Genomic DNA, 18,098 nt, shown 5'->3' on the forward strand with positions numbered 1-18,098 from the left:
TTTCACGTAGTTTCACTTTTTTTCACTTTAGTATTTATGATTTAAATATAGTATCATGTGATTTCGCACTTTCTCACTTTAATACCTCGTCGTTTAACATTTCATTCGGAAAAAAATAAAACCATAAGGTACTAACTTGATACAAAAATAAAATCACAGAGTACTAACTTGATACACTTGAAACCGCAGGATACTAAAGTGAGAAAAATGGAAAATCACTGGGTACTAACTTGATACACTTTAAACCATAGGGTACTAAAATAAAGAAGTGCGAAACCACAAGGGGAGTTTTTGATGTTTTTCCTTTTTTTTATGTGAAAAGTATATTTAAAAAGAAGTATGGAACTTATTTGAATTAAATTTTTATTATCTAATATATTAATTTATTTAAACTAATTATTTATTTCAATAAATTTATGTAGGAAGCGTGATTTGCTCTGATACTAATTGTTGGAACTGGTATTTATACTGATATAGTGATACCGATTATATAACTCAAGATCTAAAATCGAACAAAATAATATAGAGAAGAAATATTGGAGGAGAAAAAAACATAACTAAACTAATACTTTATCAATAAAAAGCAATTAGTTACATTCTTGGCAACACCTATGCAATCATGTCTATTATGGCTTTTTTTTTTAATTAACTCATACCTAACTATATATAGCCATCAAATCATAACACATGATAAATCCAATTTTACTTTGGATAATTATAAATTCTAATCATAATCAAATAAAAGAATTAAACTTATCTGTAACTATATTTTAATTAAGTTTGGATTATTGTTCCAACAATTTATAGTTGTAAAAATTATATAAAAAATATGGTAACTAAACCTATAAAGATAAATTACATATTTAATTTTTAAAATTAAAATATTATTTATCGACTAAGATCTAACAAATTATAAGATTGGAAAGTAAAATTAAAATTTTAAAAGATTGAATAGTCAAATCCAAACAATCTCTAATTCAGATAAATATTATATATTTTTACGTAAAAAAATAGAAAATAAAATATTTACTACTATAAAAGATATTAAAGAACCCACATTAGTGATAATTAAAAAAGAAGAAAATAGTATTAATTTGTGATATATTCTATATAATTGTCATCAAGATTATTTTTCTCATTAAATTGAAAGGTCCACTGTAATTTGAGGATCTATGCTAAAATAAATTAAGAATAAACTTTAAATTGTTCCCTTATAATGTAGCACATTTTTTTACCTTGCAACTCTTCAAAAATTTATATTTAATTATTATATTTTATTGTTTCGTTGAGTAATCTACTGATAAATAAAGTAGTAAAGTGATATTTTTTTTAAAACAACACGATAATATTCTGTTTAACAATAAATTTTTATAATAAAATAAATATAAAACTAGAAAATAGTCAAATATTATTTTTTGAACAGCAAGATGCTAAATTCAAAATATACTAAATCAAATTATATTAAACAGAACTTTTAATTAAAAATTAATTAAATAAAAATACTTTAAATTATAGGGGGGTAAATTTAAGGTTAAATTAATATTTTTTATTTTTAATTAATGTTAGAGGACCATTGAGAAAAATAGGAAAAAGTTGGTGTGGGGATACTTGGGTTGCAAGTCATTCTATTGTGGGGCGACATGAAACGGGCCAAATTTTCCAAAAAAAGGAAAAGGCCAAACGCTTTCGCGAAATTACAAAATTACCCAATTAAACGGCGTGGAGAGCGTGACCCTACACGGTAGGCGCGCTACAGCCCCAGGGCTATAAAGGTAATTCCGGCATTAAACTCTTTTGCCTCGATACGCTCAGAAAAAAGAAAATCTCGAAAGGCCATCCCTGCGGGGCCTCCGCATGCGACCTCGCGCTCCTAGACGTCCAAATCACGTCGCGATTCGCGCTGCACGCGGATCAACGGCCGGGCATTTGAGAGCAGGTGCGCGGGTGCGTACCCGACTTTGCTGCCACGTCACTGTTCCAGCTCACCTTCTCCTCTCCTCGCCCCGCGCGCGTCCTACGTGGCATTTCCGTACGTTCTGTTTTGCCCTTCCCCCTCCCCCTATATAAAACCCTCCCCCCCAACTCGACTCGTTCACTCGCTCCTCTCCCCTCTCGCGTGCTCTATCGAACGTTCGCAAGAATAGTAGTAGATCCATGGAAGGAGAGGACGTTCGGAAGAGGAAGGGTTACCTCAACGAAGAGGACGATGGTATGCGCAAGCTCGCGAGAATAGCGGGGATCTCCGAGGAAGAAGACGACGACGACGACGACGAAGACGACGACGAGGATAAGCTCGGGATCGAGGAGGGCATGGTGGCCGAGGTGATGAAGTGGTTGGAAAGGGAGATCACCTCGCCCTCACCTTCGTCGTCCTCGTCGCCGAATCCCTCGTCGCACCATCGCCACGACGCCGCGTTCGTCACCATCAATGGCAACGAGGAGAGCTGCGGCCCCTCCTTCTCCGACTCCGCCTCCACCGTCATGGCCTCCATCGACACCCGCGCCGCCGCGGCGTGGCCTGCTCCGCCGCCGACGATCTGGCCCTGGGCCGCGGCGACGGCGGGGGCGATCGCCGAGGACGAAGACGACGGCGACGACGAGGGGTGGTTGGCGCGTGTGCTCGGTGGGGCCTGGTTGGAATTGGGGATACTGATGTAGAAAATTAAGCCGAGGAGGTAGGAGGGGTTGGGGTTAGGGTTTTGTCGTATACATATTTTTTTTCTGTCTTTTTCTCTTTTTCTGGTGGAATTGTTTTCCTCTTTTGAATGTGTGATGGAGAAGGAGTGAGAGAGTCTTTGGAGGAAGCAACTGGAAAAGCTATACTTCTAAATACAAAAGTTACATATATTTTGACTTCTGCGTTACTTTTCTATATCATGCAAAGGCTAATTAATATACTTTACTTTTAATTCTGATTATAATTTAAATATCTGCTAAACATAGCATTGGTAATTAATGGTGAAAATTAACACTATCTCGCGCAAGAGGAAAAGCCAACACACGTGATTAATTAGATACATATATTAGTCGTTTTTGATGAAGCTAAATTTAGTACAAAAGCTGCTTACATATATGTTTGATTCCTTTCGCGGGCCCCGATTGGCAGTGCAAAGTGACAGGTCGGTGTCATTTAGTGCCTACACAAAAGCCGGTGCTGTTTAAATGCGATCGCAAAGTGTAAGAGAAAAGGAAAAGTAAATAAATTAAAAAAAAATGGTAGCTTAATTAAGCAGGGCGAGATGAAGCAAAAGCCGCAGCGCTGCGGTGGCAGGGGGGCAGTTCGGAATAAGGACAGTGTACTACTGCTGCGTGGATATTGACTCGGAAAAGGACAGCGAGATTTGCAGGTATTCACGGCGATGCCACCGAGGTGGATGCCGCGATTTTTGTTTGTTTACGGCTCTCCCTCGCCCCGCGCTTTTCCGATGCGCTGCTGCAGAGAATCCCAACTGCTTCCTCCTATCCTTTCCTTTTTATCCGCACAGTATCTTATGGTCGTGTCATGTATAACACTGTACACAATTTTTTTACGTAATTATTAATAATAATGTCTTCTTTGTACAATGATTAATTTAATGTATTTTAGTTCCCATATAATAACCATATTTGATTTGGCCCATCAAAAGGCCCAACTCAGGTGGAGAGGAGAGGAGAGGAGAGGGGAAGGTGGCGGGTCCGAAATCTAAAACGGATTCAAGCCTGCTCCGATTTCAATTGCTATAATTGGTAGCAGCACAATCCTCATAGCCAACTCCCAAACAATTACAAACAGTATCCAACGATATTTTCAAATTTTTTCTTTTGATCAACTAAAAAAGAAAAAAATAACTTATTTTGTACAAAATATTGGCCAAGTTGCAACTGCCACCGTCGCTGCCGCCGCAAATAATAACATAGTTAAGCCCATATGGCGAGGGACGACATAGCCAGTGCCCCAAGGAAGAGGGCGAGGTAGGACGCCGCCCGTAGGCGGCCGTTGCTGCTCATCTGCTGCTGCTGCTGCTTAAGGAAATCCGCTGCGATGAGATCAACCAACGCCATGTAGATTAGGATCCCGGCCGATGCCGAATCCAGTAACCCCTCCACCACCAGCGCTCTCGGGCTATCGGCATTGTAGAACGATGCCGCAGCCGCCCCGGCAGCTATACCTGCAGGCGTCGTGACCGCAAAGAACCCCGCCATCAGAACTGCCGACACATTGTTGAATTGTGCCTGAAAGTTTAAAATCAAACCCAAACTCAATAAGAAAAAAGAGAACAATACTGAATTAGGAGCGACTCTAATTTTAGCTACGGATATATGTTAGTTAGTAACCTGAGCGATGCATCCACCCAATGCGAAGCCCTCGAACAACTGGTGGAAAGAGAGAGCCGCGATTAGGGGCCGTATCGTGCAGGGGCTCTGCGACACGCCTAATGAGAGCCCGATGATCACCGAGTGCGACACTATCCCCAGCTCCAGTATCTAATGTGATCCGACACCCAAGATAATAATAACCATAATAATTAAACAATAACAATAATAAATAATAAATTACAGTACGGTACAGTACAGTACAGTACAGACACAAATTTTAGAAGGCTAGCTACTTGCGTACCTGTGACACGACTACGTGCCGCACGTGCGAAGCCACCCCGCCACCTTCCTCGCAGTCGCCGCCGCCGTGCACGTGCGCGCCGCCGAATTCCTTTCCCTCCGCCGCCGAGTCGTCCGGCTCCGGCGCCACGGCGATGACGGCGATTCCATCCGGAACATCGTCCGCCGCCGCCGCCGCCGTTTTTTTCGTGTTATTTCGGCGGTGCTTCCGCTCATAGAACTTCGTGGCCAAAATGTCGACCAGTAAGGTTCCGAGCGCGGCCAACATGGCGACGAAGCCGGGGAAGGGGAATTGGCGCCAGGGAGATTCCGGAAGGCAAGGATCGGAGAGCGCGGAGTCGGCGCCGTGTAGCATGTGGACGAAGCCGGTGGCGAGTACCACGCCGGCGGCGAACGCCTTCGCGGAGACGAAGATCCCCCCGTCCGCCCGAACGAGCCGCCGCCTTCGCCCCACGAGGGGGATCGCCACGCCAGCCAGTCCGGCGATCAGGATCGACGCGATCGCCGCCATTTTCAGCGGCAGCGCCGCGGCATCGTCGCGGCACTCGTCCGCCGCATCTTCGCCCCCCGCGCAACTCGCCGCCACCGCCGACGAAGCTGAAATCGAATTGCGACAATAAAACAGTAGAATGAGTCGCGCGAATGGTACAAAGTAAATCAAATTGGATTTATTTTTTAAGAAAAAGAATAATTACCGGAGAAAAGACGCAGATGATCGCGGAGGCGGGTGAAGAGGAATAGCGAGTCGAATTCCTGATAAATGAATAGCGATATACTACGTTTTAGGACAAGAATAATTGAAGAAAAAAAAAAATTTAAAAAAAATCTGTGGCTTATGATCATGATCATTATATATACCTCCATGCAGGATCTCAGGAAAAACCCTAGATTAAAATTATTATATGTCCACAATCGTACGAAGCTCGAAACCCTACTTCTCTCATTACTGAATTCAGGGGAAAGAGATGGGGGAATTAATGGGGGGGGAGAGAGAAANGGGGGGGGGGGGGGGGGGGGGAGAGAGAAAAGGGGTTGGTGGCGGTGGCATGTCGTATAGTTCGAAGAAGATGAGGACATCGAATTGACGAGACTAAAGCCCAGCCCAACGTGGCCCAATAGGGCTCGGGAACAGTATCACTGTGCAGGATCGGACGGTCGAAGGGAGGCGTAAGTGCTTTGAGATTGACGAACCGGCGTTCATTCTAGGGTCGGGCTGGTGCGTTACGCGTTATGGCCTGATTTCCGACCCGTTACCGTGTGCCACGCGGCGTACAATGTGTTGGTGATGTCGACATTGTGGCGAAGTGATTTACACGTGCACGTGCGCATGGTCAAAACTATTGTAGAAGAACTGGGACTAAAATAAAAAAAAAATAATTTATTAAATAATTCTTTATGATTTAGAATATTATTTATGTGTAACAGTATAAGTAAAACAAACATGTTGTATCTAATTATATTTTTTTATACACTAATACTAGCTGCACACTTCAAAAGTAACAAATTTTATATTCATCCATCCAAGATCTCATAGTTAAAATTTTATTTTAAATAAATTATTAAATTTTAGGATTAGAAGTGTAAGATGTACACTATTTTTTCGGATTTACAATAACTAGCATTTTCCTATGATTTAACTTTAATTTTTCTTTATTTTCACAACATAAAGATTATTCTAACAATTAATTTCAATTTCTCTTTTATCAGACACTTTACCAATACCTATCATTTCTTAATAAAATGAAAATAAGATAAGAATCCGAATTGGAACTTTCGTTTCAACAAGACCTTTGTTTTACTTAGAACTTTGCCACGTTAAAACTCATCTAGTATTTTATGTGGAAGATCTTATTTGCCAAAAAGGGAAGTGATAGTCTCGCGAAAGTAACTTCGTACACGTAAGGAACAATTACTAATAAACAATTCCTAACAGCGGAGTTATAATTTGGAAGTTAATCATGAGCTAAAACGAATTAGCAATTATTTAAGAAAAAACAGTAACTAAAGGAAAAGAAAAAAAAGTAAGTGTAATGTGAGTATGCGATATTTGACTTCGAGATCTTTCGTGTTTCGAGGGTTCTATACATCCCTCAAATACGTGGTCAGTTGTTACACTTTGAACCTGAATGACTAGGTTTAGGGCGTGTCAGCAGGTGTTTCGGCAACTCGAATATGATAAATGGAATGCTCCTTAAGTAGGAAAAATGTTTCATGAAAAATGCCGAGTTTTAAAAAAAGCCCGAGGGGAACGGTCGAGGGATTGGGCTCCAGCCCATGGATCACATTGCTAGGCCCAGCAGTTTTATTTCAGCCCAGGTGTTGAACTTGTCTGCGAGTTTGTTTGGATTGACGCAGTAATAATTCGGTTAAAAATCAAGTTCGACACGAGCAAAAACTATTACCTAGTATAACATTTGAGAGATTTATCGTCTAATCATAAGTTAGATTTTGAATCTTTCTACGAACGAGCCACCTTCGGGATCTTTTTCGGTGTCTTCGTGATTGAAAATTTGTAAATAGCAGCCGTGTAATGGACTAAAATCTAGTTCTTGGGTTGCTATTATGAGAGAAGAATTTTATAGCGCATAAGGTACCACTGGATAACTAAACTTCACCATCCAAAATGGCCCTAATAGTTGGCGTGGTCCTTCACATTGCAACCCAAGGTACCGGACCAGTTTGGTTAATTTAGTTAATAAATGACCAATATATCTGGATAATGAACCAAGTGGACCTGGACCAACATAGTCCAATTAATGCTTCTTTTTGCTTTTTGCTTTTTGCTCAAAATTCCATGCATTGTAGTTTCAGTACAAAGTGAAAGTTTTAATCACTCCTCTTTACCATAAATTTGCAAAAAGAAAAAAACATCTCATACTGTTGCAGAAAAACATCTAACTAAATCCTAACACATAGGATCAAGACACAAGGTCTTTTCACCCTCACTGTCACTGAAAGAAAGGTTAAATGATGAGTGTGTCCTCTCCCTTTAAATTTTGTTGTTTGTTTTCTTCACTTCCCTTTCCTGAAAGGGGCCATTCATTCATTAATACCCTCAATTAAGAAGCCATTGATTTAGATATATATATATATATATATATAGTGGTTAGAATAGTGCAATCAATCACAAGTTCAAAATAACTAATTAGCCATTTGTTTCGTGTAAATTGTAGCCATTTGTTTGGTCTTAATTGTATTAGAATTTAGGAGGCAAAAGCACATGAGGATCTCTTCTTTTTTTTCTTTTCTTTTCTTTTTTTTTTTTGTTTTAACTTCTTAGTGGGGGCAAATTAAAGGTAGAGAAGAATTTTGCTTTGGTGTAATGGATTAAACCAAAGAGATGGACATGCACATGGTTGCCAGGTTGCAAAGAGTTCCCCTTTAGGTGGTCCAGTTGCTCCTTTAACTGCATGAACCTTAGAATCTACTGGCCTTTTGCTAGCTAATAAAGCAGTTAAATCAAGTACATTTATTTGTATAAATATTAAACAATGCTGTTGAAAATAAAGGGATAGAAGAAGCCATTGAGTTGGTAAAGATAGTGTGTATTATTAATGCAATGAGAAATGGGTCACACCACATGGCAATGGGGCTCTTTTAACTTTATGGTAGTACAGCAGAGGACTACCATGCTTTGAGACCCAAAAAGAATCAGCTAAAACACTGGAGATTCTAACCATGCAGTTGGTGTATGTCATATTTCTCAACTAGGGCATCTCATTCCCAAAGACACATGCTAAAGCTATGGATATATTAAACCACTTCCACTTGGGCATATAGATATATATGTGTTAGGGGAGTGGGTGGTGAAAAATTGAACCACGTTTACAGCCCTTTTCTCTATATGAGAAGTAAAAGACTCGAGATTTTTACTGAGATGAGCTTCCGGACTCTAAAAGTGGTAGAATTTGTAATTTAAACTTTTCTACTTGCGGCTTGTTGAAATAGATATTCTAAATGCAATTTAAGACTTCTATATATGGCTTTTCCTAGCTAGTTATAGTAATTTTAATTCAGTGAAAATGGTAAAAAGGAAATAAAATTTGGATAAATTGGGAAAGTGATGATGTGCTTAAATGGCAAATGATCATGGCACTAAACACTTGGTGAAGTGAAATTAATGCAGTACGTTGACCAGGTCTTAAAACATTTACTTCCCTCAGTCGGTGAGATCGAATCGAAGCATCAAAGATGACAGCTATGTGGAGTTAAGATTCGTGCATGCATGCATGCGTGGGTAATTAGAACACACGTTCCAAAAACGTGCCCAAATGCGCAAGGCGAGAGATTACTTGCATTGTCACGTTATCAAGTCACGGAAAATGACTCGTTAATCATTATTAGCATACTAAGCACTGAGAGGAAACTGTTTGAGGACTAATTAGTACTCTGGGTCAAGTAGCGATTGGTGCATAGTGTTACTGCTTTTACTGTAGCAGAGAGTTGAATATGTAATTCTCTAGTGTGCTAAAATAGAAAATCTGATTTGAAGTTTTAATTTAGTCGCGTTGTAAAGGTATTGACAAGATTTTATTTAGCGTAAAGTTATTATTGCGGTAATTCACTGAATAGCTCCAATCATACCTAGTAAGTCCTTAGTATCTTTAGCTAAAACTTTGTCATATCTAAAAGTTTATAGCTTCGACTACGACAGAAAGTAGAAATATGATTCTACGATCCAAAATAAGAAGGTTCAGTTTCGATTCGGAGATTCTCTTAAGTATTTTCTAAATAGCATTTTATCGAACAGTACTATACCCTTAGTCTGCGTCATCATGAGGGGGTAGTGGATGAAAATTCAAGGCATTCATATGTCAGCAGCAACATTGCACATCAAGCAAACTATGTAGATCCCTTGCCCTCTACTCAGTTGCTCTTTGTGGGGGGGGACCAAGAGGCTCATAGTTTAGGGAAATTTAATCATGCAAGCTTGATAGGTGGAAAATCTATTCTCTTTTCCATCTTTGCCTTTGATTTCACTCTGCCCATCACTGTATTCATTACTTCTGAATTAGGAAATCCTACACTTCTCACCAGCCAATCAAGTTGAAACACCTGGCTTTCAAAGGCATGAGGAAAACTCATCATACTTTGCTAATTGCTAATTAATACTTGCTTGATCTGTCCCAAGCCAAATATAGTTGATGTTAAGTCTGAGGGTTAAGCCTCACAGTTATCAGTGAATATTAATGCGATAGCGACTCCACAACTTTGAGTTTTCACTGTACTAACCATAGCAGTTTCTAGTTTTGAGACTCGAAATCTTATTTTTGTATTCTGCTTGAATAAAAGTTTTCAAATAAACTAAGCAGGTTCTTAAATATCTGAGATCAAACAATTCAGAAAGAAACAAATGTAAGCGAACAAATCAGCACCAGATGGTCCAACTGAGGTGCTGATGTGTTTCCCACAAGGCCCCAACAAAGTGAACCCAGCCAAACAATTCCTAACAATTACAGTAATATGCAGATTGGCCTCTCATGGCCTGTCTGTCAAATCCCTCCCCACCCCCCCAAGGTAAAAAAAAAGGAGGAGCTATTATGAGTTTATAATGATAGTATAATACACCTCCTCTTTTACTCAGTTCCCAGGGACAGTAGTCTCCTACAGATGCAAACAAAGAATCTGAGGAGCTTTGTTAATTAATTGTTGCTCTCCAACCTCTCAGTAGACCAATTTATTATTAATCTTTATGTACTACCTCTGTGCCTCTTCAACTCACTGCTCTCTCTCTCTCTCTCTCTCTCTCTCTCTCTCTCTCTCTCTCTCTGCATTGAATGAGAGCTTTCTTTGCCCATCTCATTCACTTAATCCTTAGTGATAGGAAAAAAACCATCATTCTAATTGCAATTTCTGTCCAGAAGCTAGATTCTATCCTCAAATTAAAAAGGACCCATTTTGAGCCTTTGTCCTAAAATTTAATAATCCTTTGCTCTCTACCTACTCCCCCCCTCTCTCTCTCTCATGGTGTTTTATGGTGCAGGAATCATAGTCTCACAACATGGGTTTGCTTAACTTTGTCTCCTTTGGCTCCACCCACCTCTTATTCCAAAATGGGTAGCCCTGTTTTGCCCTTCCTTCTTTGGTTCTCTTGCTCTTTTGGAATGTTATGTGGAGTGAGGGTTTTGGTGTGTGAGGGAAGATGCTAGTGTTCTCTAAAGCTTTTAGATCTCAGATTTCTGCTTATGAAGGAGGAGCAAAATGGGTTGGCAAGAGAAGATCATTCCAGAGTTGGTTCATTGCTTCATTGTTCTTCTTTTTGTTGTTCATGGATGTAGAGGTATTAAAATCTGGGCAATTTTGCTCTTCTGTATCTTGGTGTACTTCACAGCTGCTGTTGCATATGGTTTCTATTGCAGATCTCTTTAGACATAATTGCTTTAATGGTTTGCATAAGAGTGTTCAGAGTCTTGCATTATGTTGTTTGTTTTCATCATTGTGTACTGATTAGAGTATCATTTCACTGCCTCCAAATTATTTGCCCTATGTTGATCTTACAGGCTTTTCTAGTGTTGCACCTTTTCCGGTTACTAAATCTGATTCACATTTTTTGCATTTTGTGAATGCAAAGCCTGAAAGATCATGAAATTTAGGAAATTTTGCATTTATGCCCATTTAAAAGATTTTGCAAGGCACCGTAGTTACTAATTAGTACCCGAGGCCATGCCGGATGCACTCGTTCTAGTTTGGGTCCAGTAGTTGCTTATTAGGCTTCGTCCTTCGATTACAAGGCATTACTCTATATTATTATTTTTATGAGCTGTAATTACTTTCTCCAGCATTATAGCTCCTTGACCGGTTTCCATGTGATCTCATTAATCAATTTAAGCTACATTTATGTTCTTCGTTGCCCTCTCTAATTTCACCTTCACCTTATGCCGCATGAAAATTTTCCTACATTACAATCAAATAGCTTAGAATAGTAAATTCTATGGATGCTACAACAATGGTAATAATGATTTGGTGAGTAAACAATAAAACTAGGTAGAGAATTTACTGCAGGAAGTTTCAGAATCCTATCAGGGGACTCTTTTCGGAGGAAATAGACGTTGTTCACAACTCTACTCAAGATCACACTAGAATGGAAGAAAAGGACTTATTGCCTACTTGACTTGATTGCTAAGACAAATTGTCTACACTAAGAAGGAATAGCCAGGCATTCGGAAAATAACATGTTGGGGGGATTCCAATAGAAACTCTGCTACTTCTTTATATATAAAATATAGATAGCTATACACAAACAGCACTTCTGCAAAAACCCCAGCCAGTCCAAGTAGGGCCCTTAGCTGAGCGACAGCTTCTGCAGAAGTTGAAATTCTTTTAATTGCAGAAACTAACTCCCTAGCACTTCTTCACTCGGTGGCAGTTGGCTGAATAATTCAATTTATTCCTTATGTCTACTTTCAATAGTTCTTAGTCCTTTACTCTGTTGCAGGGCTCGATGTAGCTCCCTATCCTGCTTTATCTGCTGATCCTCCACACGTAAGAGAGATAGCATCTAGTCCTGCTGATCTTCCAAAATCACAAACTGCATATGCACCTGCTCCAATAACTCCTCCAAAAGGTAGCTGTAATACAGCCATAGGTTATCAAATTGATATTTTCAAACTCTTTAAACACCTTAATTCGCCTATATTGTAGGATCTGATTCGCATGCACCAGTTGCATCGCCGCCTTCCTTCCTGGCCACCAGCCCCACTATAAATCCATTGATACCAACAGTGAAGCCTCCAGCTCCATCCGCTCATTCAGCAATCGGACATAATTCGCCAAGTGTGATATCTCCCTCCACAGATAGTCCAGCAAAAAGCCCAATTAGACCACATTAATATTGTCATATTAATAACTGAGAGCAATATATCCCACATTTTTTTTAACCAGATACTTCTGTTTTGACCCCAACACAGGGCATGATCTTTCTCCGTCTTATGTGTCTCCTCCACCAAAAAGTGATGTTAGTTCAAGTGTACCTATAAGCAATTCGCCAGTCATACTGCCGCAAACTCCAGGTACATGGTTAATGGGAAATTGGATTACTTATATAGTTTATGTAAATAGTTGTATAGGCTAATGCACTTCTCTTTTAATATTTTCACTTCTATGTCAGCTCCTCCAAGAATTTTACCTGTCAATCCACCCAGCGCACCAAATACTGAGAGAATTACTTCATCAGCTGCACCTGCTGGAAGTACTGGAGATTTCCATGGTAATCGTAAGATTATTTCATGCTTCATATTATCTTTTAAAACATATCTTGCTCAACTTCTATTCTATTTGCGCTATAATGCTCTTTATCTTTTACATATAATGTTTAGGACACGCGATCTCCCCATCAAGTATATCCCCTGTTAATCATGGGAAGAGTCATGACATTCCAATTGCTCCTCCCCCAGTAGCGACAAACACTAACATATCCCCAATAATTCATTCACCTTTAAAAGGTAACTTAGGTTGTTTTTCTTTCCCCAACTATCTCAACTGGAAACTAAGATGTAACTTAACAACTAATATATTTCTCAGGGTCTTCCCCTTTGATAAGCCCAGTTCCACATAAAGCTGCACCGCCCTTGAATACGAAGAATGCTCCATTGAATTCACATGCCCAAACTCCTAAAGTAGTAATATCTCTTAGTCCTGCATCAGCTCCTGCTGTTCTGACCCGCAGACACATGCATAGAAAAAGAGTACCGAAACATGTATTTGCTCCGTCTTATCCACCACCATATATTCCAGGTTGGATTAACAAACTCCTTTGAGTAAAATTACTACTTTACATCAATTGCTGAAATTCCTTTGTATGGTTTGGATTGAAGGTCCAGTAGTCTCTCCACCTCCGAAAGTTGTTTCAACTAATAGGCCAAGACATCATGCTCCTCCACCATCGTATCAAGGTAATAAATTTGGCACAAGTTGGAGTTAGGATTCATTTTACTGCTCAACTTGATATTGTTATACTTTTGCAGGCCCTTCTGAATCTCCCATTCAATCTCCATCTTCTTCTGTGTCGTCACCAATTCCTTCTAGCCCAAATAAAGGTAGTTCTCAGGGCCTTTCTTTCTTTTTTTTCCCCCTCCAATCTCAACCTATTCTCAATATGCTCTTTTTTTTTTTTTCTTTTTTTCTTTTTTTTTTTAAAACAGGATCCAATCATCATCCTAGCATTTCTCCTTCAGGGCCTCTCTCTACAGTGCCAAGGGCACCAGTGGCTCAACCGGTTTGGACATTACCACCTCCACCTCCTAATTTAGGTATAAACTAAGTGCTTACTTTCGTCCTTCTAGTGGGCTCTTCATTTTCAAACATTACCATATTTTTATCCATTCTATAATTTCTTTGCAGATTGCAACTCATTATCCTGCACAGAGCCTTTAACCGATCCACCTATAGGATCGCCTTGCGTCTGTGTACTACCGATTAAAATTGGACTTCGTTTAAGTGTTGCATTATACTCATTCTTTCCGTTGGTCTCTGACTTTGCCGAAGAGATTGCATTGGGAGTTGATATGAAGCAAAGGCAGGTTCGTGTTATGGGGGCAAATGTTGCTAGCGAACAGCCTGAGAAAACAGCCATTCTTGTGGATCTTGTACCACTTGAAGAGAAGTTTGATAACTCTACAGCATTTCAAACCTTTGAAAAGTTCTGGCATAAACAAGTGGCAATAAAAGCTTCACTTTTTGGGGACTACGAAGTTTTATACGTTCTTTATCCAGGTTTGGAATGCTTGCATCATTTGCTTGTGGTTGATTTTATTTCCTTTCAGTATACTGTTGAATGCAGTTTAAATTTTGGAGCACACCTTTTTGTATCACAAGTTGATTATATGAACCATCAATTTGGGATCTGTTTGACCCAACTGGAGCTTACGAAGGAGTACCTGTCTTAGATTCTCGGTGAACTTAGGCCACAAAACGCCTAAATGGTTTTAAGTGTGTTAAGAAATAACATTGCAGGAATCTCTTCATATATGAATCATTTTACAGGCTACCGATGAAATAGCGCTTTAATTCAATGTTTGCTTTCTTGGTGTATAGTAATTTTCTAAATCATTCTAGTTTGCTTACTCTTCTTCTGTTTGCTAATTTATGCAGGGCTTCCTTCTTCTCCACCTAAGGCACCGGCAAATGTTAACGTCGAAGATGGGCAATTTGGTAATAACAGAAATGCAAGGGCCATGAAGCCTCTTGGGGTTGATGTGAGGAAGCCAAAAAGAAAAGCCAACGGCAGCTTAATAGCCATTGTCATCCTCTCATCTTTTCTAGCATTGCTTTTATGCAGTGGAGCCGCACTGTTGATGGTGTTGAAATGGGGAGATCATTTTGATTTACCTGAAAGATTTCAACATAGTTTACTGCCTCAGTTTGCAAAGTCGTCAGGTATAGTAGTTCAGTTATGATTTTTAAGGATTGAACAGACACTTTATGCATGAAGAGAGAAGCATGATCATTTGAGTTTACTTATTCACTTGACAAAATGAAGGGGTCAAATGTGCGGGTTCGTGATCCTTTAATGAATTGCTGCTTGGTTCTTAACTTTTAGCTTTACCGGATTGAGTGATTGACCCCTGATTTTTACCTTTTTTTTGCTATGTCATCCCTGAGAGATTATGTCAGAGGACACAGGCAATAGATATTCACTAACCTTTACATCTCCAACTAATGTCACAGGTACTGGTCATATGATTCTTGGAACCCAACATAGTTCAGCATCAGCTTCTTTTAGCTCCAGCATCGCAACATATACAGGACAGGCAAAGACATTTAAACTTTCCGAGATTGAAAGAGCCACAAACTTCTTCGACGAATCTAGAATACTCGGAGAAGGTGGCTTTGGATGTGTTTACCGAGGTGAGCTTGAAGACGGAACACGGGTGGCTGTCAAGGTTCTTAAGAGATATGATTGCCAGGGCGAGCGAGAGTTTTTGTCGGAGGTCGAGATGCTAAGCCGTTTGCACCATAGGAATTTGGTCAAGTTGATCGCTATTTGTATAGAGGAAAACGCTCGCTGCCTCATTTATGAGCTCATTCCGAACGGCAGCGTGGAGTCGCACTTGCATGGTGAGAAATATGTGAAGATTTTGATTGCTGTTTGTTATGTTGTCTAATCACTTAATTTTCTGAAGTTGTTATTCTGATGGCTTCTAAATCTGACAAATATCCTCTTCAGAATAAAAAATGAGTTCACATCTGTAGGTTTTCTTGGTTTTGTTCTGTCAAAGGCACAACAGTGTGAGCATATTTAGTTTTGTAATTATTGTTTGATTCACAGAGTGATCTTGATTTAATTGCCTATCCAGGACCGGATAAGGAGACTGCTCCACTTGACTGGAATGCCCGCATGAAAATTGCGCTTGGTGCTGCACGCGGTCTTGCCTATCTGCATGAAGACTCGAACCCCCGTGTAATACACCGCGATTTCAAGTCAAGCAACATATTATTGGAGCGCGATTTCACGCCAAAAGTGTCAGATTTCGGCCTAGCAAGAGCGGCCATGGACGAAGGCAATCGACATATCTCCACGCGTGTTATGGGGACTTTCGGGTATGAGAATAACGCTTCGTTATCTTTCTTCAATATTTTGTGGGCGAAAACTAAACGAGAGTAGGCGCTTGGAAAGATTTGACGCGGCCGGTCTTGCTCTAACACCGAATGAAACAAATCATCATTTTCTAAACGCTCGAGCTTTTAGAGAACGGTGTTTTACATGTTTTATATTCTCAGTTGGGGTACGAGAATGTAGTTTCATGCATTTTAACGGTTTTAAATTTTCGTACAGTTACGTGGCCCCTGAATACGCAATGACCGGTCATCTCCTCGTCAAGAGCGACGTCTACAGCTACGGCGTCGTGCTTCTCGAGCTGCTGACAGGCCGGAAACCCGTAGACATGTCGCGGCCTGCAGGCCAAGAAAACCTCGTCACGTGGGCCCGCCCTCTCCTCACCAGCGCCGACGGCTTAGACGAAATCATCGACCCATCCCTTGACGCCGAAGTCCAGTTCGACAGTGTGGCCAAAGTGGCGGCGATCGCGTCCATGTGCGTTCAACCGGAGGTCTCGCACCGTCCCTTCATGGGAGAAGTAGTGCAAGCCTTGAAACTAGTGTGCAGTGAGTGCAATAGCCAGGAGAGATATCCGGGTCCGGTAGGAGATATTAGTAACGGAGCGGGTATGGAAGCGGAGAGGATACTGTTATCCGATATGTTCGGTACTTCGCCAATGTCTAGTGGTGATGAACATGGTTCTTCTTTTCACAGGCATTCATGCTCAGGCCCTTTAACGACCGGTAAGAGCAAGCAGTTTTGGCAGAGACTGCGGAGTTTGCGAACTGGGAGTATGAGTGATCATGGACTTGATTCACTCGGATTAGAGGCGCATTCCGTCGGTAGCGGACACGGCCGATGAGTTGCCGTAGAATACCATTCTCCATAATGCTAAGAGATTCGTCGAAAAGAGCTCCAAGGTTTGGCTGAGAATGGTTTGTTCATCAATAACTCTGGTGCACTTGGGAATAAAGAGATTATAAGGGGGGGTGCAATGTAGATGTGGAAATATTTATTGGCCAAGATCATTGGGGAGTAGCATTATTGGGGCTTGTGATCTTCAATAAAAGTGCATGCCCACACTGTAGAGCTTCTGGGGTTTGAAGAATCTGCTGTGCCTTTAGTTCTTAGATGATAATTAACCATCTTTTTGGTTTTGTTTGTTTGTTTGTTTTTTCTTTTCTTTTCTTTTTTGTTTCAGTGGAATTAGGGGCTTTATGTATAGGGAAAGATCTTTTGTTTTAAAATTTTATGAACTGTTTGTGGTTACTTGCAAAATTGTGCTTCATGAGAAATAATGGTTTTTTCTTAAGTTGAAAATTATGGGTCTGTTTTTGGTCGATGCTATAAGCCAAGTTCAGGCAAAAGTTTTGGGCCGGGCCTTATCTTTACATGGGCTTGCTCACACCGAAGAAACTTGGGCCCATACATAATTGGGCTACATATGGCTCTTATTTAGGCTAACTTTCGCCGTTTTATTTACAAAGTGCACATACATCCCGCGCTCAGGATAAACAAATCTGGGTCACAATGCTTGGAAAAGAGGTAGCTATGCCAACTGCTTAAAACAGTGGTGGTTTATTTACAACTTCTAACTCATAATTGCTAGGTGGGATGAAGAGTTGAAGACCCGTAAAACTCATCGACTACATTTTTTTAAATTTTTTTTATTTAAAACTATTTACATAGTACTAATAATTTTTATTTAAAACTACTTACATAGTACTAATAAGGCCTTTTCATGCACATAAGTGGCGATAAAATTGGCTCGAAAAATTAATATTTTGTGATGTGTATCACAGAAGAAAATTTATCTTTACATAGGGCTTCTGAAGGCGCGAATTTTCTACAGACCCGTGCGCGATGGTAGTACGTACTACGTACTCATCGTCCATTTGACCGTTAGTTGAATCATCGCTACGAACTATAATTAATTAGATAATTATGATGAATTAATGCCGTAGAT

At 40.1% G+C, this 18,098-nt stretch overlaps 2 protein-coding genes across 5 annotated transcripts; one reads left to right on the forward strand and one right to left on the reverse strand.

Moving 5' to 3' along the window:
* On the reverse strand, positions 3,679-5,562 carry LOC109716140 (zinc transporter 10-like). Its single transcript, XM_020241461.1, has 5 exons — positions 5,455-5,562; positions 5,292-5,349; positions 4,598-5,193; positions 4,315-4,464; positions 3,679-4,212 (listed from the first exon to the last, which is right to left on the reverse strand). Exons 1-5 carry the CDS (start codon positions 5,458-5,460, stop codon positions 3,898-3,900), a joined length of 1,125 nt encoding a protein of 374 aa, XP_020097050.1. The 5' UTR covers positions 5,461-5,562; the 3' UTR covers positions 3,679-3,897.
* LOC109716342 (receptor-like serine/threonine-protein kinase ALE2) lies at positions 10,193-17,452 on the forward strand. Of its 4 annotated transcripts, XM_020241723.1 has the most exons (17): positions 10,193-10,290; positions 10,580-10,653; positions 10,772-10,876; positions 12,032-12,160; positions 12,238-12,369; positions 12,504-12,605; positions 12,704-12,802; positions 12,912-13,037; positions 13,117-13,329; positions 13,410-13,487; positions 13,560-13,631; positions 13,737-13,844; positions 13,936-14,307; positions 14,686-14,970; positions 15,262-15,651; positions 15,891-16,134; positions 16,370-17,452. In XM_020241723.1, exons 3-17 carry the CDS (start codon positions 10,798-10,800, stop codon positions 16,992-16,994), a joined length of 3,054 nt encoding a protein of 1,017 aa, XP_020097312.1. In that variant the 5' UTR covers positions 10,193-10,290; positions 10,580-10,653; positions 10,772-10,797; the 3' UTR covers positions 16,995-17,452. The 4 variants fall into 4 exon arrangements, with proteins under 4 accessions (XP_020097312.1, XP_020097310.1, XP_020097311.1 ...); XM_020241721.1 differs by having other exon boundaries at positions 10,580-10,876; XM_020241722.1 differs by lacking the exon at positions 10,193-10,290 and having other exon boundaries at positions 10,319-10,653.

This window comes from Ananas comosus, linkage group 10, assembly GCF_001540865.1.
Source record: "Ananas comosus cultivar F153 linkage group 10, ASM154086v1, whole genome shotgun sequence".
Taxonomy (NCBI): domain Eukaryota; kingdom Viridiplantae; phylum Streptophyta; class Magnoliopsida; order Poales; family Bromeliaceae; genus Ananas; species Ananas comosus.